This window comes from Hemitrygon akajei, chromosome 20 (assembly GCF_048418815.1).
Source record: "Hemitrygon akajei chromosome 20, sHemAka1.3, whole genome shotgun sequence".
NCBI classification, from domain to species: Eukaryota; Metazoa; Chordata; class Chondrichthyes; order Myliobatiformes; family Dasyatidae; genus Hemitrygon; species Hemitrygon akajei.
In genome coordinates, this window is record NC_133143.1 from 13,187,457 (window position 1) to 13,213,526 (window position 26,070).

General features: G+C 41.7%; 1 protein-coding gene across 1 annotated transcript in view; it reads left to right on the plus strand.

Moving 5' to 3' along the window:
• The window catches only part of LOC140713588 (E3 ubiquitin-protein ligase MARCHF11-like), a 59,012-nt gene extending 34,072 nt beyond the window's left edge, over window positions 1-24,940 (plus strand). The window contains exon 4 of the mRNA XM_073023873.1: window positions 23,170-24,940. Coding sequence (XP_072879974.1) covers window positions 23,170-23,495 — 326 coding nt within the window. The 3' untranslated portion in view covers window positions 23,496-24,940. The remainder of the gene's footprint in view (window positions 1-23,169) is intronic.
• Window positions 24,941-26,070: the final 1,130 nt, after the last annotated feature.

Consider the following 26,070-nt stretch of genomic DNA (forward strand, 5'->3'; position numbering starts at 1 on the left):
CCTCAATCTCGCTGATCACCTCTGGTTCATTACACAATACCCAATCCAGTACAGCCGATCCCCTAGTGGGCTCAGCAACAAGCTGTTCTAAAAATCCATCTCGTAGACAGTCTATAAATTCTCTCTCTTGAGATCCAGTGCCAACCTGATTTTCCCAATCCACTCGCATGTTAAAATCCACCACAATTATCATAAACACTGACCTGGCAATCCTTTTCTATTTCCTGTTGTAATTTGTAGTCCACATCACTGCAGCTGTTTGGAGGCCTGTATATAACTGCCATCAGGGTCCTTTTACCCCTGCGATTTCTTAACTCAACCCATAAAGATTCTGCACCTTCCGATCCTATGTCACGTCTTTCTAATGATTTAATATCATTTCTTACCATTAAAGCCATGCCACCTCCTCTGCCTACCTGCCTATCCTTCTGATACACAGTGTATCCTTGGACGTTCAGCTCCCAGAGACATGCATCCTTTAGCCACATCTCAATGATGGCCACAATATCATACCTGCCAATCTGTAGCTGTACGACAAGATCATCCACCATATTCCTTATGCTGCGTGCACTTAAGTATAACACCTTAAGTCCAGTATTTGGTACTTTTTGCTTTAATTGCACTGCAACTTTATTGCACTGCAACTCATCCCAGTGGCTGCAAATTTGCCCCATCACCTGCCTGTCCTTCCTGACATCTTTACTGCTCACTATCTTAGATTTATTTCTGTTTTCCCCCTCCTCTGCTCTATCATTCTGGTTCCCATCCCCCTGCCAGATTAGTTTTATTACATCAATATTCTACAGATTCCATGACAATAATACAGAATAATAATAACAGTAGGTTTTATCCCCAAAGTTGTTCCACTCCACACACGAAATATCACCGACAGTGATCTTCAACGAATATCCTTTCAACACAAGTGGTACCACACCTGAATTCAGCTACGGGACATCCCAAAGTGGTGGCCACAGGATACTCACACAAAATCCACGCATGGATTCTCACCAACAGTAGCTTATCACAAAGGGGTAAGAGGGAAGCACCACCCAGGCAAGGGTCGACACACCGGTAGATACCACAAGGTTACCCCAATCACATACAATGTAATAGCCTCTTATCCAGTTCCACGACATACGAAATAACTCCAATAGTGATTTGCCACAGGGGTGCCTTTCTTCAGTGAATTACCACACCCTGACAAAGGGTAAACAAACACGTGGTATTCACAAAAGTTTCCCCTCACCAGAGAACCCACTCCTGCGGATTAACTATGTGACAATCACACTTTTGTACTCGAATGGAAACAAACTCAACCTCATGGGCTACTTGGAGAGAGAGTTCAAACAGTGATCTCTTTGTCATTAGGTTTCTTCTGTTTCAAACCTTCCTCTCCTCTCTTCTCTGCAAACTTCTTCTAGTTGCAGAAACTTGTGAGAGTCATTTATCAATACTCTGGATCGATCTCAACTCACCCCTTTTGGGCTACTGAAAGTTTAAACCAGCGACCGACTCACTGGTGTCTTCCATTGACCGAATCCATCTTGGCTCTGAGCTGTGTGTGTCTGTGTGTCCTTGTATATTCAAAACAAGCTGCAGAGAAACCATAACATTGATTGTCCATCTAATAACTCCATCTCTCTCTCTCTCCCCCTCTCCCCCCCCTCTCTCCCACTCTCTCCCCTCAAACAGTCTCCAAAGTCAGTCATTCTTTCAGCCTTTTAAAGTGACAGTCCACAGATAAAATGAACCCCTGGGGGTACATAACAATGGAAACAGTTAAAAAAAGTATAATAAAACAAACTACAGTTTAACTGTAACAAATTATGTGTTTAAGTAAAATACAGAACAAATTAGAGTACTACCAATACTACTACAGTACTATAAGACCATAAGATATAGGAGCAGAATTAGGCAATTTAGCTCATTGGGTCTGTTCCATCATTTCATCATGGTTGATCCAATTTTTCTCTCAGCCCCAGTCGCCTGCCTTCTCCCATATCCCTTCATGCCCTGACTGATCATGAATCTATCAACCTGTACCTTAAATATACAACTGGTTATTAACTCCTAATAGTTATCGATGGGAGGAATTCATCCAATGTATGCTGCCATGTTCTGTTGGTTTACTGTAAATGAACAAAATCAGCAAAGGCCATCCAGTGCAGATTATGGCCTGCCTTCATACAATACTTTCAACAGTTGCATCCTCCAAATCTTCATTTTCATTGTAACATTCAAGATGATTGTCAATACCTTCAAATTCCTCAGTTCATAACTTGTTCAAATAGTGAAATTATTTCATTTTCACTCCTGGCTGTTCCTTGCATCTTCAGGCCTGAATGCTTGAAACGGCAATAGCGAAAAAGCTTTGAATTGTCTTGCTGCTTATTTCTCACCAACTATCAGTGCCAAAATTTGCTGCTTTTTTTAAACGCAAACATGCACAACTGACGCCATTTAAAAACTATTCACTCTAAGCACGTTGTAGTATCTAACAGCTGCAATAGTGCACAAAACTGACACTGGCTAGAAACTGTTCAGCAACAGTCTCCTGTCCCAATTAAGAAGCATAATGTCCCAAGTAAAGGAAGGGAATCCTAGCAATTTTCTCAATTTTGTTTTTGTTCTTTAAGAGTTATCCCCAATTAGCGGCTGCCCCGATTAACTAATGGCCCAGTTAATTGGAATCCACTGTATATTTATGGGTGACTCAAAATAGGGTGGCTAGCAAAATGCTTTACAGATCCAGTGATTGGGGTTTAGTTCCTGCCACTGTCTGTAAGGAGCTTGTACGCTGTCTTTGTGACTACCTGGGTTTCCTCCAGGTGCTCTGATTTCCTCCCACATTTGAAAGACATGAGGGTTAGTATGTTGTGGGCATGCTATATTGGTGCCAGAAGCATGGCAACACTTGTGGACTGCTCCCAGCATACCCTCGGACTGTACTGGTTATTGACACAAACGACGTGTTTAACCTGATGTACAAATAAAGCTAATAATCTTTCTTTCTAAATTGATGCCACATGATTCCTGTCGTCCTAACTAAATTATGCTCCAACTTTCCTGCCACTGCAAGCTTCTCACTGGCTCTGGTATGCCTTTTCTAGATGGGAGTAGACTCTCACATGGTGGATTGGATAGTGGACTACTTGACAGATAGCCCTCAGTATGTGCGGTTGGGAGACTGTAGGTCTGACACGGTGGTCAGCAGCACAGGAGCGCCGCAGGGAACCGTACTCTCTCCGGTCCTGTTCACCCTGTACACATCAGACTTCCAATATAACTCGGAGTCCTGCCATGTGCAGAAGTTCGCTGATGACACGGCCATAGTGGGGTGTGTCAGGAATGGACAGGAGGAGGAGTATAGGAAACTGATACAGGACTTTGTGATATGGTGCAACTCAAACTACCTGCGTCTCAATATCACCAAGACCAAGGAGATGGTGGTGGACTTTAGGAGATCTAGGCCTCATATGGAGCCAGTGATCATTAATGGAGAATGTGTGGAGCAGGTTAAGACCTACAAGTATCTGGGAGTACAGGTAGACGAGAAGCTAGACTGGACTGCCAACACAGATGCCTTGTGCAGGAAGGCACAGAGTCGACTGTACTTCCTTAGAAGGTTGGCGTCATTCAATGTCTGTAGTGAGATGCTGAAGATGTTCTATAGGTCAGTTGTGGAGAGCGCCCTCTTCTTTGTGGTGGCGTGTTGGGGAGGAAGCATTAAGAAGAGGGACGCCTCACGTCTTAATAAGCTGGTAAGGAAGGCGGGCTCTGTCGTGGGCAAAGTACTGGAGAGTTTAACATCGGTAGCTGAGCGAAGGGCGCTGAGTAGGCTACGGTCAATTATGGATAACTCTGAACATCCTCTACATAGCACCATCCAGAGACAGAGAAGCAGTTTCAGTGACAGATTACTATCGATGCAATGCTCCTCAGACAGGATGAAGAGGTCAATACTCCCCAATGCCATTAGGCTTTACAATTCAACCGCCAGGACTTAAGAACTTTTTAAAAGCTATTATTAATGCTTTTTGAGATAGTGATTTAGATGCATATCATATTTTTTACTGAGTTAAGTATTGTATGTAATTAGTTTTGCTACAACAAGTGTATGGGACATTGGAAAAAAGTTGAATTTCCCCATGGGGATGAATAAAGTATCTATCTATCTATCTATCTATCTACACTATCTTCCTGAATAAATTTAAGTCCAAAATTGTCATCAAATCCCTCAGGGTCTTCCTGTCACATTACCAGGTAACACCACCAGCAAAATGCTGAAAAAATCTGTTCAGTAGGCAATAATATTTATGTGAGAATGTTAAACATAGTTTTGCTTGGGAGCATTGCAGATTGATTAAAAGTAGAAATTTGGAATTGCCAGTAATCTGATTGCAATGATGTAAGGCATTCAGATATGTTACAATACCTAAGGAAACTAATCAATGGAAAACATCATCTACTATTGGAAGGAAAAGCTCTCAGGGAATTGAATATCCAGCAAGATAAAATTAGAAAGTGATAATTTCTCAGAAACTTCAGCGGCAAGGTTCCTGTTTGATAACAGTGCCTAGAAACTGGATAATGTTGCATGGTGTGTTTGTTCACTATGTAACCATATATAACCATATAACAATTACAGCACGGAAACAGGCCATTTCGGCCCTTCTAGTCTGTGCCGAACGCTTACTCTCACCTAGTCCCACTGGCCCGCACTCAGCCCATAACCCTCCATTCCTTTCCTGTCCATATATCTATCCAATTTTACTTTAAATGACAATACCGAACCTGCCTCTACCACTTCTACTGGAAGCTTGTTCCACACAGCTACCACTCTCTGAGTAAAGAAATTCCCCCTCATGTTACCCTTAAACTTCTACCCCCTAACTCTCAACTCATGTCCTCTTGTTTGAATCTCCCCTACTCTCAATGGAAAAAGCCTATCCACGTCAACTCTATCTATCCCACTCATAATTTTAAATACCTCTATCAAGTCCCCCCTCAACTACCTATGCTCCAAAGAATAAAGACCTAACTTGTTCAACCTTTACCTGTAATTTAGGTGCTGAAACCCAGGTAACATTCTAGTAAATCTTCTTTGTACTCTCTCTATTTTGTTGATATCTTTCCTATAAATCAGTGACCAGAACTGTACACAATACTCCAAATTCAGCCTTACCAATGACTTGCACAATTTTAACATTATATCCCAACTCCTATACTTAATGCTCTGATTTATAAAGGCAACATACCAAAAGCTTTCTTCACCACCCTATCCACATGATATTCCACCTTTAAGGAACTATGCCCCATTATTCCTAGATCACTCTGTTCTACTGCATTCTTCAATGCCCTACCATTTACCATATATGTCCTATTTGGATTATTCCTACCAAAATGTAGCACCTCACACTTATCAGCATTAAACTCCATCTGCCATCATTCAGCCCACTCTTCTAACTGGCCTAAATCTCTCTGCAAGCTTTGAAAACCTACTTCATTATCCACAACGCCACCTATCTTAGTATCATCTGCATACTTACTAATCCAATTTACCACCCCATCATTCAGATCATTAATGTAAATGACAAACAACATTGGACCCAGTACAGATCCCTGAGGCACATCACTAGTCACCGGCCTCCAACCTGACAAACAGTTATCCACCACTACTCTCTGGCATCTCCCATCCAGCCACTGTTGAATCCATTTTACTACTTCAATATTAATACCTAATGATTGAACCTTCCTAACTAACCTTCCATGCGGAACCTTGTCAAAGGCCTTACTGAAGTCCATATAGGCAACATCCAGTGCTTTACGCTCGTCAACTTTCCTCGTAATCTCTTCAAAAAATTCAATATGATTTGTCAAACATGACCTTTCACGCACAAATCCATGCTGACTGTTCCTAATCAGACCCTGTCTATCCAGATAATTATATATACCATCTCTAAGAATACTTTCCATTAATTTACCCACCACTGACGTCAAACTGACAGGCCTATAATTGCTAGGTTTACTCTTAGAACCCTTTTTAAACAATGGAACCACATGAGCAATACGCCAATCCTCTGGCACCATCCCTGTTACTAATGTCATTTGAAATATTTCTTTCAGAGCCCCTGCTATCTCTATGCTAACTTCCCTCAAGGTCCTAGGGAATATCCTGTCAGGACCCGGAGATTTATCCACTTTTATATTCCTTAAAAGCGCCAGTACTTCCGCCTCTTTAATCATCATAGTTTCCATAACTTCCCTACTTGTTTCCCTTACCTTACACAATTCAATATCCTTCTCCTTAGTGAACACCAAAGAAAAGAAATTGTTCAAAATCTCCCCCATCTCTTTTGGCTCCACACATAGCTGTCCACTTTGATTCTCAATTTTATCCCTCACTATCCTTTTGCTATTAATATAACTGTAGAAATCCTTTTGATTTATTTTCACCTTACTTGCCAAAGCAACCTCGTATCTTCTTTTAGCTTTTCTAATTTCTTTCTTAAGATTCTTTTTACATTCTTTATATTCCTCGAGCACCTCATTTACTCCATGCTGCCTATATTTATTGTAGATATCTCTCTTTTTCCTAACCAAGTTTCAAATATCCCTTGAAAACCATGGCTCTCTCAAACTTTTAACCTTTCCTTTCAACCTAACAGGAACATAAAGATTCTGTACCCTCAAAATTTCACCTTTAAATGACCTCCATTTCTCTATTACATCCTTCCCATAAAACAAATTGTCCCAATCCACTCCTTCTAAATCCTTTCGCATCTCCTCAAAGTTAGCCTTTCTCCAATCAAAAATCTCAACCCTGGGTCCTGACCTATCCTTCTCTGTAATTATATTGAAACTAATGGTATTGTGAAGTGCTCCCCCAACACATACCTCTGTCACCTGACCTATTTCATTCCCTAACAGAAGATCCAACACTGTCCCTTCTCTAGTTAGTACCTCTATGTATTGCTGCAAAAAACTACCCTGCACACATTTTACAAACTCCAAACCATCCATCCCTTATACAGAATGGGCTTCCCAGTCTATGTGTGGAAAATCAAAATCTCCCACAATCACAACCCTGTGCTTACTACAAATATCTGCTATCTCCTTGCAAATTTGCTCCTCCAATTTTCGCTCCCCATTAGGTGGTCTATAATACACCTCTATAAGTGTTACTACACCTTTCCCATTCCTCAATTCCACCCAAATAGTCTCCCTAGACGAGCCCTCTGATCTATCCTGCCAGAGCACCGCTGTAATATTTTCTCAGACAAGCAACGCAACACCTCCCCCTCTTGTCCCTCCGATTCTATCACACCTGAAGCAACGAAATCCAGGAATATTTAGTTGCCAATCACACCCCTCCTGCAACCATGTTTCACTAATAGCTACAACATCATATTTCCAGGTATCAATCCATGCTCTAAGCTCATCCACCTTTCTTACAATGCTCCTAGCATTAAAATAAATGCATTTAAGAAATTCTCCACCTCATCCTCTGTTTATCTCTAACAGTACAAAGAACTTTACTGTCTTCTTTTTCTTCCTTCTCCCATACATCTGTTTCTACACTCTGGTTCCCCTCTCCCCTCGTATCTAGTTTAAATCCACTGGAGCCTCTCTAGCAAACCTGCCTGCAAGAATATTTGTCCCCCTCCAGTTCAGATGTAAACCATCCCCCCAGAACAGGTCCCACCTTCCCTGGAAAACTGCCCAATTATTTATAAATCTGAAACCCTCCCTCCTGCACCATGTCTTCAGCCACGTGTTGATCTGCACTATCTTACTATTTCTAAACCCACCTGCACGGGGCACTGGTATCAATCCTGAGATTGCTATCCTGGAGGTCCTGTCCTTTAACTTGGCACCTAGCTCCCTAAACTCACCTTTCAGGACCTCCTCACTCTTCCTACCCACGTCATTGGTCCCTACATGGACCATGATATCTGGCTGCTCACCCTCCCTCTTGAGAATACTGAGAACTCAATCAGAGATATCGCGGACCCAGGCACCAGGGAGGCAACAGACCATCCAGTATTCTCGATCTCTTCCACAGAACCTCCTATCGGTCCCTAACTATCAAATCCCCTATCACTACTGCTCTCCTCTTTTCCCTCCTTCCCTTCTGAGCTGAGGGTCCAATCTCGGTTCCAGAGATGCAACCACTGCAACTTGTCCCTGGTCGGATGTCCCCACCAACAGTATCCAAAACGGTATACTTATTGTTGATGGGAATGGCCACAGGGGTGCTCTGCTCTTCCTGTCTATTCCCCTTCCCTCTCCTGACAATCACCCAACTACCTGTCTCCTGACTCCTAGGGGTGACTATCTCCCTGAAACTCCTGTCTATTTCTGCCTCTGCCTCTGGAATGATCCAAAGTTCATCCAGCTCCAGCTCCAGCTCCCTAACACGGTTTGTCAGGAGCTGCAGCTGGATGCACCTTTTGCAGGTGTAATCATCAGGGACAGCTGTGCTCGCCCTGACTTCCCACATACTGCAAATGGAGCACTCAACTGCCCTAACTGCTGCCTCCATTACCTACTCCTAAGCTAATTAGATTAATTAAAGGAGCTTACCCGGTCTTACCTCACCTGGAGTGAAGCTCGTACTCAGCCTCTGCTCGCTTTTTAAATTCCCCCGCTGATCTCAGAGGCAGACCTTCACGTGTTTGCGCGGTCGTGCCCCTTTTAACCTACATGAGTCATTTTCTATGAAAAGTAAAACATTAATCCCACAAAATTAGCGGACAAATAAAGTGAGAAGTTAGGGGGACAGGTGGCATATTGGGCTTTATTGCAAAGGGACTGGAGTTTAGAAATAAGCAAACCAAAAAAATCCCACAGATGCTGAAATCTGCATTTAAAAAAACACAGGCTCTGGAAGAACTCAGTGGCTCAAGCAGCATCTGTGGAGACAATAGTCGAAAAGTCTGGATAATGTTGCATATCCTGGTCTACAGGAATATAGTGAGCAGGGCAGAATGCACAACCAAAATAAAAAGAAAGTGAACACAAATGGCTGGTCCCAATACAAGCAGACTGAAAGAGACAGTTTTCTAAAGTTGAAGAATTCGATGTTGATGTCAGCAGCAATGTTCCCAGACAAAAGCTCAGGTGTTGTTCTTTGAGCTTACATTGGGCCTTGTGGTCGCAGTGCAGGAAGCCAGAGACAGCAGTGCAAGTAGTAATGGGATGGTGAATTAAAGTCTCATGTGCTCTTCAAAGTGAATTACCAAATCTATATTTAGAGCACAAAGTAGAGGAAGAAGTGGAAGCGAATTGCTGCCTTACCCGGAAAGTAGTGGTGAATGGGTGTTTCTCGGAATGGCAGGTGGTGACTAGTGGGGTGCCACAGGGCTCGGTATTGGGACCACAGCTGTTTACCATTTACGTTAACGATTTGGATGAAGGAATAGAAAATAACATCAGCAAATTTGCTGATGATACTAAGCTGGGTGGCAGTGTGACATGTGATGAGGATGTTAGGAGAATTCAGGGTGACTTGGATAGGCTGGGTGAGTGGGCAGATACTTGGCAGATGACGTTTAATGTGAATAGGTGTGAGGTTATCCACTTTGGGAGTAAGAACAGGAAGGGAGATTATTATCTGAACGGTGTAGAGTTAGGTAAGGGAGAAATACAAAGAGATCTAGGAGTCCTTGTTCATCAGTCACTGAAGGTGAATGAGCAAGTGCAGCAGGCAGTGAAGAAGGCTAATGGAATGTTGGCCTTTATTACAAAGGGAATTGAGTACAAGAGCAAGAAAATCCTCTTGCATTTGTACAGAGCCCTGGTGAGACCACACCTGGAGTATTGTGTACAGTTTTGGTCTCCAGGGTTAAGGAAGGACATCCTGGCTGTAGAGGAAGTGCAGCGTGGATTCACGAGGTTAATTCCTGGGATGTCTGGACTGTCTTACGCAGAGAGGTTAGAGAGACTGGGCTTGTACACGCTGGAATTAAGGAGATTGAGAGGGGATCTGATTGAAACATATAAGATCATTAAGGGATTGGACAAGATAGAGGCAGGAAATATGTTCCAGATGCTGGGAGAGTCCAGTACCAGAGGGCATGGTTTGAGAATAAGGGGTAGGTCATTTAGGACAGAGTTAAGGAAAAACTTCTTCTCCCAGAGAGTTGTGGGGGTCTGGAATGCACTGCCTCGGAAGGTAGTGGAGGCCAATTCTCTGGATGCTTTCAAGAAGGAGCTAGATAGGTATCTTATGGATAGGGGAATCAAGGGATATGGGGACAAGGCAGGAACTGGGTATGGATAGTAGATGATCAGCCATGATCTCAAAATGGTGGTGCAGGCTCGAAGGGCCGAATGGTCTACTTCTGCACCTATTGTCTATTGTCTATTGTCTGTTTGGGTTCCTCACTAGGTGGAATGGAAAAGTGAAAGGACAAGTAATGAATCTCCTGCGTTTGTATGAGAAAGTGGCATACAATAGGGAATAGAAGGTGGGGATGGAACTGTGCACTAAAGAGTCAAGAAGGGGACAATCTCTTCAAAATGCTGAAAGCCCAAGCACTGTCAGAGGCCAAGCATTGTCAGAGACTCTCTTGCCTCCCTCAATAATCTAAGGTAAATCCCATCAGGCCTGTGGATATCTATCTTAAGGTCCTTCTAGAGACCCAAGACCTACTCCTTTTCATATCAACATGCCCTAAAATATCAGCATTTCCCTACCTAATCTGATTATCTTCCATATTCTCCTTGGTGAATACTGATTTTGAAGTACTCGTTTAGTACCTCGCCCATTTCCTCTGGTGCCAGGCATAAATTCTCTTTTGTACTTCCTTCTTCTTAATTACATACAACATTAAAAATAGTACAGCACAGGAACAGCCCTTTGGCCCATTCAGTTGTGCTAAATGACACCTTAATCCCTTCTGTCTGCATATGGTCCTTATCCCTTTCTTCACTGAATATTCATGTACCTTTCTCCAAGCCTTTATTACCTTTTCATTTTTAATGTTATGTATAAAGTTTCTTGGGATTTTCCTTAATCCCACCCACCAAGGACATTTAATGGCCCTTTTAGCCCTTTTGATTCCCTTTTTAAATCCTTTCCTACTTAGTTTATACTCCAACAGTAGATGGTGTTTTTGACTGATTAGTTTCCTTAGGTGCTTTAACATATGTGAATGCCTTACATCATTGCAGGCAGATTTCTGGCAATTTCGAAATATCTACCTTTAATCAATCTGCAATACTCCCAATTAAAAATTCTGTTCAATGCTCTCACATAAATATTATTGCCCTCTTTGATTTCATCTTCCTGATGCTTACACATTTCATTTTCCTTTTTGACTACACTTTCACCATCTCTTGTCATTCAGAGTTCCAAAGCCAGGCCATCCTTGTCTTTCTTCCCATGGGAACACATCATTCCTGAACTTTGAACAGCTGGGTTTTAAATTACTCCTACATGTTAGATGTGCATTAGCCAGTAATGGCTGCTGCCAATGTACTCTCCCCAGCTTCTGCCAATTGCTTTGTTATTAACCAGATGTTTGTCACTCTGCGTCAAGTCCAGGTTTATCCTTATCCATGTCTACCTGAAAAACTAGGAAGTTATGTTCACTATTCACTGAAAGTTTTACTACTGAATCTCTGATCACCTGGTCACATTCATTTCCCAATGCAAGGTCTAGTGCAGCTGCTTCCCAGGTTGAACTATCTACATACAGTGTCAAGAAAACAGAGAGTGGGAATAAAGGGATCCTACTCTGGCTGGCTGCCAGTTACCAGTGGAGTTCCACAGGGGTCATGTTGGGGACCACTGCTTTTTATGATGTATGTCAATGATTTGGACAATGGGATTAATGAGTTTGTGGCTAAATTTGCCAATGATACAAAGATAGGTGAGGGAGTAGGTAGTGTTGAAACAGAGATCCTGCAGAGAGACTTAGATAGTTTAGGGGAATGGGCAAAGAAGTGGCAAATGAGATACAATGTTGGAAAGTGTATAGTCATGCACTTTGGTGAAAGAAATAAACAGGCAGACTATTATCTAGATGGGGAGAGAATTCAAAATGCAGAGATGCAAAGGGTCCTGGGAGTCCTTGTGCAGGATACCATAAAGGTTAACTTCCAGGTTGAGTCGGTGCTGAAGAAGGCGAATGCAATGTTGGCATTCATTTCTAGAGGTATAAAATATAAGAGCAGGGATGTAATGTTGAGGCTCTATAAGGCACTTGTGAGACCACACTTGGAGTATTGTGTACAGTTTTGGGCTCTTTATTTTAGAAAGAATATACTGACATTGGAGAGGTTTCAGAGAAGATTCACGAAAATGATTCCTTTCAATATTTTTATTAATTTCTACACAGAAGAATACAGAGTTCAAGAAAATACATATTATAAAACAAAAGAAAGATATAATAATACCTGTAGTGTTCTCGTGCAGGTGTAGGAATTCTGAACTAAACACTGAGGTAAACCCTAGTCAATGAAGCAGGATCACAGTGAGATTAACCATTTATTGTTCACTCTTCCACATTAACGTATGGTGAAAACTGTTGATAAAAACAATACAAAATATATACAGTATTTGTTTCTTTCTTGGCATCACATTTACATCATAAATACTTGTAAAAGTAAAAATACAACAAACTATATTACATTAAAGTACAACATACAGTCAGAATCTACCTATGCCATCAATTGGCTTTAAATACACTTCACACAAGCTATCCAGCAACGCTTTCAATAGCACAAGAAAATAAACCTTATCAACTGTCATTACTTTTAACAGAATCAGCGTTAACATTTTTACTCCAACATATCGATTGTCATATGAACTTACGGCGTTGCTTCTATGATGTTTCTTAGTGTGTAGAATGAAAACTTTTCTCGCGCTGATCCTGCACACACAAGCCCCCTCCTTCCTGTTTCTTTCAACAACCTTAACTTTAACTAGAAAATAATTACAAACGAATTACTAAAGCGAAAATGTAATAAAGCTAAACAAATGCCTTAAGGGCAACACAAAACCAAATACGTTATATTTGAATCACATTAACAAACTCCTTAACCCTATATTCGTGTAGAATAGATTAATTTGTATGTTGAGATATGAATAATTTTTTATATATATATATACATATATATAAAAACCTAAACCCACTACCAAAGCCTAAGTTGTTTGGTAAACAAAAAAAGGGGTAGAAAAACCTTATCAGATAGTGAAATATGCTATTAACCAGCATCTGTACTTTAACGGAAAATCAAAGGTTTTGAAAATAATTCAAAAATGGTTCCCACAAATTTTGAAAATCTTGGTTAGATTCAGAAATTGAACAACAAATCTTTTCTAAGTTTAAGCATGCCATAACATCCTGTAAGCACTGAGCATGATTAGGCGGAGCAGCATCCTTCCATTTAAGCAAGAGCGCCCTCCTAGCCATAAGAGAGATAAAAGCCAGAATGTGCAGGTCAGATGTCTTCAAAATGATATCCACCCCTCCAACAATACCAAATAAGGCAGTCAAAGGATTAGGCTTAAAATTTACTTTAAAAAGTACAGAAAAAGTTTGGAATAATTCCTTCCAATATTTTTCAAGAATCGGACATGTCCAAAACATATGAATGAATGAAGCTTTTCCATTGTTACACCTATCACAGTAGGGAAATACATCCATATAAAAATGAGGTAGCTTATCCTTGGTCATATAAGCCCTATGGACCACTTTAAATTGTGGGAGGGAGTGACAGGCACATAACGATGAAGTATTAACCAGTTTAAAAATTTCATTCCAAGTTTCTTCAGAAATTGAAGTCTGTAAATCTTGTTCCCAAAGATTTTTGATTTTGTCTAAAGAATCGTTTCTCATTCCCATCAACATATCATAAATATTGGATATTTTTAATCTAATAAATTCTTATCAGGACTTTTAGGAAATGTATATAATTGAGATTGCAGAATGAAAGGGTTACCATCTGAGGATCATCTGGCAGCTCTTGGGTTGTATTCCCTGAAATTGTGAATGAGGGGGATGATGCCTGGTTTAGAGAGCATGCCTTATGATCAGAGATTAAGGGAGCTAGGGCTTTAATCTTTGGAGAGAAGGAGGATGAGAGGAGACATGATAGAGGTATACAAGATATTAAGAGGAATATATAGAGTGGACAGCCAGTGCCTCTTACCTAGGACACCACTGCTCAATACAAGAGGACATGGCTTTAAGGTAAGGGGTGGGAAGTTCAAGGGGGATATAAGAGGAAGGTTTTTTACTCAGAGATGGTGCGTGGAATGCACTGCCTGAGTCAGTGGTGGAGGCAGATACACTAGTGAAATTCAAGAGACTACTAGACATGTATATGGAGGAATTTAAGGTGGGTGGATTATGGGAGGCAGGGTTTAAGGGTCGGCACAACATTGTGGGCTGAAGGGTCTGTACTGTGCTGTACTATTCTATGTTTTATGTTTATATTTATACAGCAAGATAAACATCTTCACATAACTTTGCTTGGCATCCCACGGTCAGTACATGATCAATTGTTTAAAAGAAATGTCAATTATCTCTCAGCATCTCTTATCATCTAACAGTTCTTCCTGCTTCCTGTTATCAGGACATAATTTATCCCCAGAGGAATCCACCCTCCTTGTTCCAGGGGCCTAATATCTTTTTTATTGGAGTTTCTGGTACTGCGCTTATCATCCAAGGTTATTCTCGACAAGCATCAGCAGTCTTAAGCTCAGCTGCTCCAGAATGGTCAAGTATCCCATCGTACACTAGTTTTAACCATTTCTACCACAAGTTATCTCTCCATTTTAGGTGTAATCATTATTCTTGTATAGGGCCCAGCTGCACTAGAAGAGAGCCCAATAATTCCAAACCCCTGGGCTTTGTTTCATCTTCTAGGTGTTGCATTTATCTGTACTATCTTCCTATTTCTAGCCTTAATAATAAGTGGCACATGGAGTAATCCTGAGATTACAACCCTAGAGGTCCTCTTTTTAACTTTCTACCTAGTTCTCTAAATTCTCTTTGCAGGATCTCAGCTCTTTTTTTGTCTATGTCATTGGTACCAATGTGTACCCAAGACCTTTGGCTGGCCACCCTCTCCTTTCAGAGACATCCTTGATCCTGGCACCAGCATTGCAACACACCATCCTAGAGTATAGCTCATGGCTACAAAAGGCCTTTTTGTGCTCCTAAATATAGAATCCCCTGTCACTATTGCTCACTTGAGCAGGATAGGAGTTTGGAAGAATGAAAGGGTGATTTTATTGAAATATGTTTCTTTTCACTAGTGCTAGAATCCTTTATCTCTGTTGTGGCCCCTAATTTACAGAAAGCTTTAGAAGCTGGACTCCATCCACATACTCCACCCACAGACTCCACTTTCCTTAACTTGAAGTTACTTTTATCACTCCCTATAAACTTTAAGCGTTCATACGTAAACCAGTACATATAAATTAAATTTCCCCAAATCAATTCAATTCATGTTACTATTTATCACTTTTCCTTTTGGCCTTTGTAATCTATAATTGAAATAATATTTATGTTGTATTAAATTTTATGCTGTCAAATTTTTAAAATAAAATTTCCAGTGATTGAAAATTATAAGCAAAAGAGAAGGGATATCATATAGCAAAAAGTAGTGGGAAGCTGGAGGACTGGGAACCTTTAAAATGCAAGGGAAAACAACTATAAAAGCAATAAGGAGTGAAAAGATGAAATATGAAGGTAAGCAAGCCAATAATTTAAAAAAAGGATTTTTTTTTTGCAGATACTGGATATAAAGCGTAGAGGTGAGAGTGGATATCATATACAGTAGTTGGAAAATGATGCTATAGAGGTAGTAATGAGGGGCAAAAAATGGAGGATAAACTTTGTGTCAGGTTTCACTGTGGAAGACACATGCCAGAAGTTGAAGAGTGTCATGGGGCAGAAGTGAGTGTGGTCACTATTACTAAGGAAAAGGTACTTTGGAAGTCAAAAGTTCTGAAGGAATCTAAGTCTCCTGGATTAAGTCTCCTCAAATCTTCACAAAGATTGTGAAGGCATTAGTAGAGTTCTTTAAAGAATCACTAGGTTCTGGAATGGTTCCAGAGGACTGGAAATTTGCAAATTTCACTCCACTCTTTAAGAGAGGAAGGCAAAAGAAAAGAAATTATAGGTTTTCTATAATTTCTATAAGAAATTATACAAATTTTCACTCTTTAATTCAATTTAAAATTGTACATCGTTACTATTTGACAAAGAGACTGTCTAAAATATTTCCTAATGTTGATAGTCAGTGTGACAGATGTAAAACTGAGACAGCCTCATTGACACATATGTTCTGGTTGTGTTCTGTAATGAAACATTTTTGGAAGTCCATTTTCTCCACAATTTCTAAAGTTTTAAAAATTAATCTACAACCTAATAAATTGACAGTTTTATCTGGTATAATCCCTCAATATATTCATGGTATTTCTCAGACCAACATGTAATTGCATTTGTTACATTATTGGACAGAAAGGCTATTTTGTTGAAATGGAAAGATGCTTTTGCTCCTACGTTGATACAATGGTTTTCTCAGGTGATGCTATGTCTTAGTTTGGAGAAAATCAGAAGTCGAACTTTTGATCCTCGATTTGATTTTGAGAAAAGGTGGGGTTCATTCGCCCACTACTATCATCTGATTTGAGTTAATTAATATGGTTTCCCTCCAATTTTTCTTTAAATGGATTTGAGTTGGCAGATTGATGTTTTTTTTTAATGGAAGCCTGTATGATGTATAGCTCCAGGGTTGTGCTCCCAATGGGTTTTTTTTTGTTTGTTTTTTTTCAGTTAGGGTGTTTTTTTAGTTAGTAGGGGTTCTTTTTTTTCCTTCTTTTTCTTTCAAAAATGTATTCTTAACACTTTATTTTTTCTTCTTCTTATTGATATATTGCTTAGCTTTGTTAATGTTATTTGCTAAATTTGCTAATTCTTTATTGTACGTAATGACATTCGCTTAATGTATCTTTTTTGTTAATCTTCAATAATAATTAATAAAAAGATTTTAAAATGAAGAAATTATACAAATTCAGTGATTGGTAAGATGTTGGAGTCCATTAGTAAGCACGATGTTTCGGGATACTTGGAGACAAATAGGCTGAAGTCAATATGATTTTCTTCAGGGAAAATCTTGCCTGACAGATCTGCTGGAATTGTTTGAGGAAATAATAAGCAGGATAGACAAAGGAGAGTCAATGTGGATGTTGTTATTTTGATTTTCAGAAGGCCTTTGACAAGATGCTGCACATGAGGCTGCTAAACATGTATGGATAGCAGAGTGACTGACTGGCAGGAAGCAAGGAGTGGAAATAAAGGGGGCTTTTTCTGGTTGACTAGTGGTGTTACACAAGGCTCAGTATTGGGACCGCTCCTTTTTATGTTATATGTCAAAGATTTGGATGATGGAATAGATGGCTCTATGGCCAAGTCTTTGGATGATACAAAGATAGGTGGAGGGGCAGATAAGTGTTGACAAAGTAGGGAGCTTGCTGCAGGACTTGACAGATTAGGAGAATGAGCAAAGAAGTGACACAATGGAATACAGTGTAGGGAAGTGTAAAGTAATGAACTTTCATGAGAAAATCTGCAGATGCTGGAAATCCAAGCAACACACACAAAATGCTGGAGGAACTCAGCAGGCCAGGCAGCATCCATGGAAAAGAGTAATTAGTCAATATTTTGAGCTGAGACTCTTCAGGACTGGAGAAGAAAGATGAGAAGTCAGAGTAAGAATGTGGAGGGAGGAGAGGAAGAAGTACAAGGTGGTAGATGATAGGTGAAACCGGGAGAGGGGGAGGGTTGAAGTAAAGAGCCAGGAAGTTGATTGGTGAAAGAGATAAAGGGTTAGAGAAGGGGAAAACTGATAAGAGAGAACAGAAGGCCATGCAAGGGAAAGTGTAGGAGCACCAGATGGAGGTGATGGGCAGGTAAAGGTGAGAGAGGAAAATGAGAATGGGGAATGGTGAAGAAGAGGGGGGCAAACCTGCATGTCCAGGTAGGCACATTGTTTCTGCTTGTTCATGCCCCACAGAACTTGCATCTACATCTTGACTAACAGCACCTCCAGATTGGAACTTTATGAGCTGTCGCTGGAACCCCAGTCTCTTCTTCCCCATCACCACTGCAATCCCATCCCACTGCCAGCCCTTGGGTCCTTGGAGACTCCGTCTTCCTCTCACCCTACCTTTCCTTATCACCCTACCCTCCCCTCTCCTCAGATACCAACCCCCTCCCCCCATCTGATACATACCAGGTCTTAACCATCCCCTCTCTGAAGCAAAAAGGTCTGTCTTCATTAAGGACTTCACCTTTGTCTCCCTGCACCCAAATCTCATTGAGTTCTGCACCTGTCATGACACTGAGATCTTCTTCCATTGCCTCCGTCTCCGTGCCTACTTCTTTGGCAAGGACTCTCAAGCCTGCACCAGTGACCCCTTCTCCCACCTTCAACCCTCCTCTTCTTCCTGGAATCCTGCTCTGATTTTTCTGCCTGCTCTGGATCCTTTTATTGCTTACTGCCAACGAGACATCAACCATCTCGACTTCACTACTCCTCTCTCCATTCCAACCTCACTCTTTCTGAACATTCAGTTCACCACTCTCTCCACCCTAATCCTAACCTCACCATCAAACGGCAGATAAGGCAGGGGAGGGGTGCTGTAGTCGACTGGAGAACTGACCTCTACCTTGCTGAGGCCCGGCAACAGCTATCAGTCACCTCTTATTACTTACCCCTCAAACAAGACCCCACTAAGGAGCTTCAGTCCATTTTCTCCCACACCATCACTGATCTCATTAACTTTGGACATCTCCCATCCACTGCCATCAACCTCATAGTTCCCACACCCTTCACCTTCCGTTTCTACCTTCTATCCAAGTGTTAGGGTCCGGTCCGGAGGCCGCCTTCTGGGTCTTGCTCCGGTCCGTGGACTCCGGACTCCGGGCCTTGCAGCTAGTCCTCCTGTCACCCGGAGCCATTGGATCATCTTGGCTTAAGGAGGTACATCTGTCGCCTATTAGGGGGCAGGTGTTTATAAGGGGCTCGGGTACTGAGCCTAGTTGGGGGGGGGGTCGTCCTGCTCCAAAGCCAGTTTAACCTGCTCTGTACCTGGTTTGTCTGCTCGGAATCCTGTTCTGCCTTGTTTGCCGGCCTGCTCTGTATCCTGTTCCGCCCAGGTTCTGACCTGCTCCGTACCCTGTTTACCCTGCCCAGGTTCTGACCTGCTCTGTATCAGTTCTGTCCAGGTTCGTCTTGTTTTCCTGCTTCTCTCGTGTGCGCTGGTCCTGCTGTTCTGCCGTATTCACCTTGCCCGCGCTGTCGCGCTGTCTGCTTGCTTCTCCCTATTTACCGGTGTATCCCGGTTGCTCATCCTGGACCCAGCTCCCTTCTGTTCCCTTGCCTCTGTCAGGTAAGCCAGGCTGTCACCGTTACCCCTCAAGTGGTTCTGTCCCTTCCTGTCCCTTGCCTCCGTCGGGTAAGCCAGGCCGTCGCTGTTACCCGTCGGATGGTTCTGCCCCCTCCTGTCCCTTTGCTCCGTCAGGGAAGCCAGGCCATCTGCCGTTGCCCGGCGGGGGGACTCGGTCCCCTTCCTACTCCTCACCTCAGATGGGTTGTGCCCTGCACCTGCCCAGATGTCCGCGCCTTGCCCAGGCCTCCGTGTCTCTGCCTGGGAGGCGGTCCTGCCCAGGATGCGGCCCACCCTGAAGACTCCAACCCTTTCCTCCCCTCGTTTCCCATGGGTTGTGCCCCGCACCTGCCCAGGTGTTCCACGCTTTGCCCGGGTCTCCGTGTTCCTGCCTGGGAGGCGGCCCTGCCCAGGAGTTATGCGCCCGCCCCAGGGGGCTCTTCTGCCTCGCCTGAACTCTGGAATCCTGCTCTGCCTGCCTGCTCCGCCTGCCTCGCCGGAACTCTGGGATCCTCCTGCCTCGCCGGAACTCTGGGATCCTGCCCTGCCTGCCTGAACTCTGGGATCCTGCCCTGCCTGCCTGACCTCCGGGATCCTGCCCCGCCTGTATTACCCCTTGCATGCCATGGCATCCCCATCCTGTCCTACTCCTAGTACTTCAGTGCCTGTGTCCTGCATTTGGGTCCAATCCTGTCCCCGTTCCTGACACAAAGATCCACAAATCTGCCTTTCCAGGTAGGCCCATTGTTTCTGCTTATTTCTGCTCCACTGAATTTATTTTTACATACTTTGACTCTATTTTATCCTCCCTGGTTGAGTCCCTTTCTACTGACATCTGTGACACTTCACATACTCTTTGCAATGTTTTTAAAGTTCCCTGACCCTGATTGTCCCATTTTCACTATGGATGTCCATTCCCTATACACCTCCATCCCCCATCAGGAAGGCCTCAAATCTATCTGCTTCTTTCTAGACACTAGACCCATCCAACCAGTTCCCCTCACCACCACTCTCCTCTGTCACTCTCAATAATTTCTCCTTAAGCTCTTCCCACTTATCTCAAACAAAAGGTGTAGCCATGGACACTCACATGGGTCTCAGCTATGCTTGCCTTTTTTGTTGGTGATATGGAACAGTCTATATTCCAAGCTTACACTGGTATCACTCCCCAACTTTTCCTATGCTACATCATCAACTTCCATCCTGCCCTCAAACTTACCTGGTCCATTTTGAGCAGCTCCCTCCCCTTTTATGATCTCTCTGTCTCTGTCTCTGGAGACAGCTAATCTGCTGATATCTTCTGTAAACCCACTGATTCTCACAGCTACCTGGACTATACTTCTTTCCACCATGTTACTTGTAAAAGTGCCATCCCCTTCTCTCAATTCCTCCGTCTCAGCCACATCTGCTCTCAGGATGAGACTTTCCATTCCAGAACTAAGGAGATAACTTAAAGAAAGGGGCTTTCCTTCCTCCACCATCAACATTACCCTCACCTGCAGCTCTTCCATTTCATGCGCATCTGCCCTCACCCCATCCATCTGTGCCCAACCAGGGATAGGGTTTCTGTTGTCCTCACCTACCACCCCACCAGCCTCCACGTCCAGCACATAATTCTCTGAAACTTCTGCTATCGCCAACAGGATAGCACCACCAAGCACATCTTTCCCTTCCTCCTCCTGCCACTTCCCACTTCCCACTTTCTGCAGGGATCACCCCCTCCGCAGATGATCTTACACATCTTTGCAAACAGAACAAGTGCCATTCCTGCTCCTGCATGTCCTCCCTCACTACCATTCAGGTCCCCAAACAGTCTTTCCAGGTGAGGTGAAACCTCACTTGTGAGTCTGTTGGGGTTATCTACTGTATCCAGCTGTGTGGCCCCCTGGTGAAACCCAATGTAGATTAGGAGACCGCTTTGCCGAGTATCTATACTCCATTTGCTAGAAAAAGTGAGATCTTCTGGTGGCCACCCATTTTAATTCTACTTCCCATTCCCACTTCGATATGTCAGTCCATGGACTCCTTTACTGCCGTGATGAGGCTACACTCAGGTTCGAGGAGCAACACCTTATATTCCATCTGGGTAGCCTCCAACATGATGGCACGAACATTGATTTTTCAAACTTCTGGAAAGTGCCACACCCACCACTTCACCATTCCCCACTCCCATTTCCCTCTCTCACCTTATCTCCTTACCTGTCTTTCACCTTTCTCTGGTGGTCCTCCCCCTTCCCTTTCTTCCGTGGCCTACTATCCTCTCCTATCAGATTCCCTCTTCTTCAGCGCTTTCACTGATGGACTCCCCAGTTCTTTACTTCACCCCTCCCCTTCTCCTGGTTTCACCTATCACCTATTACCTTGTACTTCTTCCTCCCCTCCCCCACCTTCTTATACTGACCTCATCTTTTTTCTCAAGTTCTGATGAAGGGTTTCCACCCAAAACATCAACTGTTAACTTTTTTCCATAGATGCTGCCTGGCCTGCTGAGTTCCTCCAGCATTTTGCGTGTGTTTCTAGTGATACACTTTGATGGACAGAATAGAGGTGTATATTATTTTCTAAATTAGGAGAAAATTCAATAATTAGAGGTGCATAGGTACTTGGAAATACTTTTGCTGGATTCCAGAAAGGTTAATTTGTAGGTTGAATCAGTGATAAGGAAGGCAAATGAAATGTTACTATTCATTTTGAGAGGGAATCCTGCAAGAGGACTATAAAAAGCAAGTATGTAATGTTGAGGCTTTATAGGCATGGGTCGGACTGCACTTGGAGCATTGTAAGTGGTTTTGGACACCTTATCTAAGAAATAATACGTTGGCATTGGAGAGAGTCTAGAGGAGTTTCACAAAAATTATTCCAGGAATAAAAAGGTTAAAGCATGAGGAGCTCTGGGCTGTTCTCAGAGTTTGGAAGAATGGGGGAGTGGGGAAGATCTTATTAAAAGATATTGAAAGGCCTGGATAGAGTAGTCATGGAGAGGGTATTTCCTTTAGTGGGGGAGTCTAGGACCAGAGGGCACAGTTTCAAAATACAAGGACGTTCCTTTAGAAGAGAAATTGAGGAGGTATTTCTTTAGCCTGAGGGCAGTGAATCAGTGGAATTCCTTGCCAAGGATGGTTGTGGAAGAGATTGGGTACATTTAAAGCAGAGGTTGATAGGTTCTTGATTAGTAGGGGCATCAAAGATTATGGTAGAAAGGGAGGAGAATATGGTTAAGAGGGATAATGAATCAGCCATGATGGAATGGTGGAGCGATGGGGTGAATTGCCTAATTCTGCTCCTGTCTTATGGTCTAATGTATAGATTATTTTTTAGAAATCAATTTCTTATTTCAATATTAACAATATGAATACTTTTGCATTCCACTTAAAAGGTCACATTGATATTTACTATTGAGCATTGCCAGTGACTTGTGGAATCTAATCCAAAGAATAACATTATTAAGTTGTTAAGTATCCTTATATTTGGTGGAAAGATTTTTAGAACCATTACCTCAAAGTTCTTAATAGATGCATAGGACATATGCTTATAGTTAAACAATAATAAAAGATTACAGATACAGTTTCTGCACTCTGTGCTACTCCTAATCAAATTACTGTAGCCTAGGATGTATTGTACTGCTCTTGTAAAGGTCTAGGGGATGGGTGTCCTCTAACAGGAGACACAACTATTAACAGAACCTGTGACATGTGCATTACGCGAAGAGGAGCTGCAATCACATTCGCTTTGATAATTTGATACTGTTTCCATAGGTCTGATCATTCACGAAGGAGCAGCAATTTATCGAGTGTTTAAACGCTGGAGAGCTGTTAATCTGCACTGGACCGTGTTAAATTATGATAAAGCAAATGATTTAGAAGTAAACAGCCACCATGCTGAAAGCTCAGTCAACCAGTCTCTTTGGTCATCTCTGAATCAGTTCAGAACACGAAGGCCTGTTGGCTCCACCAGGATAATGGCTGAACCATTTCACTGCAGCTATACTTTATTACATTTGCTCAACCGATTGAGAGCCCAAGATGAGGAGTATGATGAGAACAGTTCTGCTGAGGTGGTAATGAGGGTAACAACAGTTTGAAAGAGTGTTCTTCATGGTCTAATGAATTAATGTTTATTCCTGCCTTTGTTCACCAAGATCAAACGTATATAAGATAAAGAAAAGTAATATATTAAAAAACCCTTTTATAAAACGCATGCACTTTTGATAGAGTGCTCTCCTGCCAATGTAATATACATATATTTAAAGACATTAAAAATGTTGGTTGATTTCTATCTATAACTTAATATATTATGTTTTTTCATGCAATACTGTTTTTAATTATTTTGAAAGGCAAAACATGGCCAAAAACATTCCTTAAAAGTTATTTGCTTTAAGGTCCTCAATTTTTACTATGAAACAATTCCACAGTTTGTTTTAAATGTTATTACCTTACATGGAATACAACTAGGAGCTAGTTGCAAAACTATGATAAATCAGTGAAATTCAAGATCTTGTTTTCTAACTATTGTTCTTCCTTAAGATTGTGACATTTAAAATTCCTCACATTGAGAAATCAGAGCTAGAAAATGGAAAAATCCTGTCTCCCCCCCCCCCCCCCCCATTTGATGTCAGTATCAAGCATTTTCCACTCCCAGGCATTGTACTGCATGGAATTAGATGGAGGATAAACCTTGCACTTTATGGTCTCAACAATTTGCCTTACCTGTAATTTTAGGGCAGCTTTTGACATTAGCATTTCCCAGAGAAGCAATTTTTCGAATAGGATGAACAATTGAGTGTGCTGATCAGAGTGAAATTATGCAGAATATGAGGCAGTGAAATGGAACACCTATCTAGAGTTTGGGTGAAAATGCCAGTTAGTTCCTTTACACTCCTGCCAGCTATTAACTGGCTTAAATTCAAGTGCACCCCTAGGGAAGGAAAAAATAGTTGCTAACCTCTATGCTATCCTTTGCTGAAGAGTTTTATGTAAGTTATTTGAACGCAGAGAGCCACTTTTGTTGAATTGTACAAACAGTCCTGTTAATGTCAAACCTAATAATGAATCTTGCATATGTAAGCCTGGGTGCCTTACCAGTATAGACAACTGCCTCAGATCCCTATAGATTGACATCAGATAATGCAAGTCTTCAGGAACTATCTTCATGACCTAGCCAAATGCATTATACTGATCATGTGGTTGAAAGAAAGGTAAAGTTATTTTATGCATTGAGATACTGAGTTACATACTCATTGGTGTATATTATAACATGTTTTTTAGCAGCTTAATAAATGGATACGACAGCTTGAATGCTACTTTTATATGTTTAATTTAATAAAATATGTCTTTAGGCAATTGACTGATATTTGTATCCTGCAAAATAGCTTGCATGCAGTGGTTCCATGACAATACATGAAACTGTGTGGTCTGAAGAGTTGCCCTGATTTGGGGGGAAAATATAAGCAGGTATTGGATAGTTTCCCCACATAATTGACAGAATCTTTGGGATTTTGTTGATATTGACAATGTTGTTGCACATTCAACGAAGACAGGAGCAGCAACTCCATTTGAATGGAGAGAAGCAGCAGGGGGAAAAGGTAAGTTCTAGTTAATATACAGCTTATAATTCTTTTACTTTGTAAGCAATTGTTTAAATCTTTTTAAAAATCTTGTAATAGTTCTATTATTGTAATAATTAGTTTTTTAAAATAGTTTTTTAATGTTTCTGAAAATTGGGCCAAATTTTAACACCAGGTACTGTAAATGCAGAATTAGTGCATAGATCATTGAGAGTTCAGATGCTTCACCAGTGGTGGGGAGTTCTGAGCCACTGCACAATAATTTGTACCAAAATGTCTCATATCGCATTTTTGTCTGTATTCTCTGCCAAATATAGTTCTGGCTGAAAGAAACATCTGTGAGTTTTAATTGTTGGTAGAAATCCTAATACTGTGGTTAACTCCAAAAGAACTTTTGAATTTCAGTAGTGGTACCTATAAATATAAGCCCTGGTAATGCATTTCTGAAATCTGACTTAATTCAGTCTATTTGTCCTTATTTACTGATCTTTCCTATTTAAACATTTGGAAAGGCTGCTGTTTAGCACCATGAACTTTAAGGTCTAAACTGAAGCATCAAAGCTAGCATGACATAACTTGATGTTTTTTGGTTTATTTGATTTCATTAGGGCAGTATTTATCACCTAACACTGAGCTGAGCAGCTGATTCGATTTATTGACAGCCACCTTGTTGTGAGTCGAGAGTTGTATATCGGCCACAGGAATGTGCTGGATTTCCTTTTAGAAGGGCATTAGTGAACCAGATAAGTTTTCATGACAATCCAAACATACTGTAACCACCACCACTGATACTTCACCCCAGCTTTATTCACTTACTGAGTTTAATTTCTCCAACTGGCCATACTCACTGGTCTAGCCCTCCAGATACCAGTTACAGTATATAACCCAATGTCCCGTGTTCCACTGAATGAGTTTGAAAACAATTGAATTCATAAAGGACATAGAACAGAATGGCAGAGTGACAGCCCTTTCGGTTCTGTGGAAGCGTTAGTAATCATTGTTCTAGAATCATTAGATTCTGGAATGGTTCCAGAAGACTGAAAAATTGCAAATGTCACTCCACTCTCTAAGGAAGTGGGTGGTAAGATGTTGG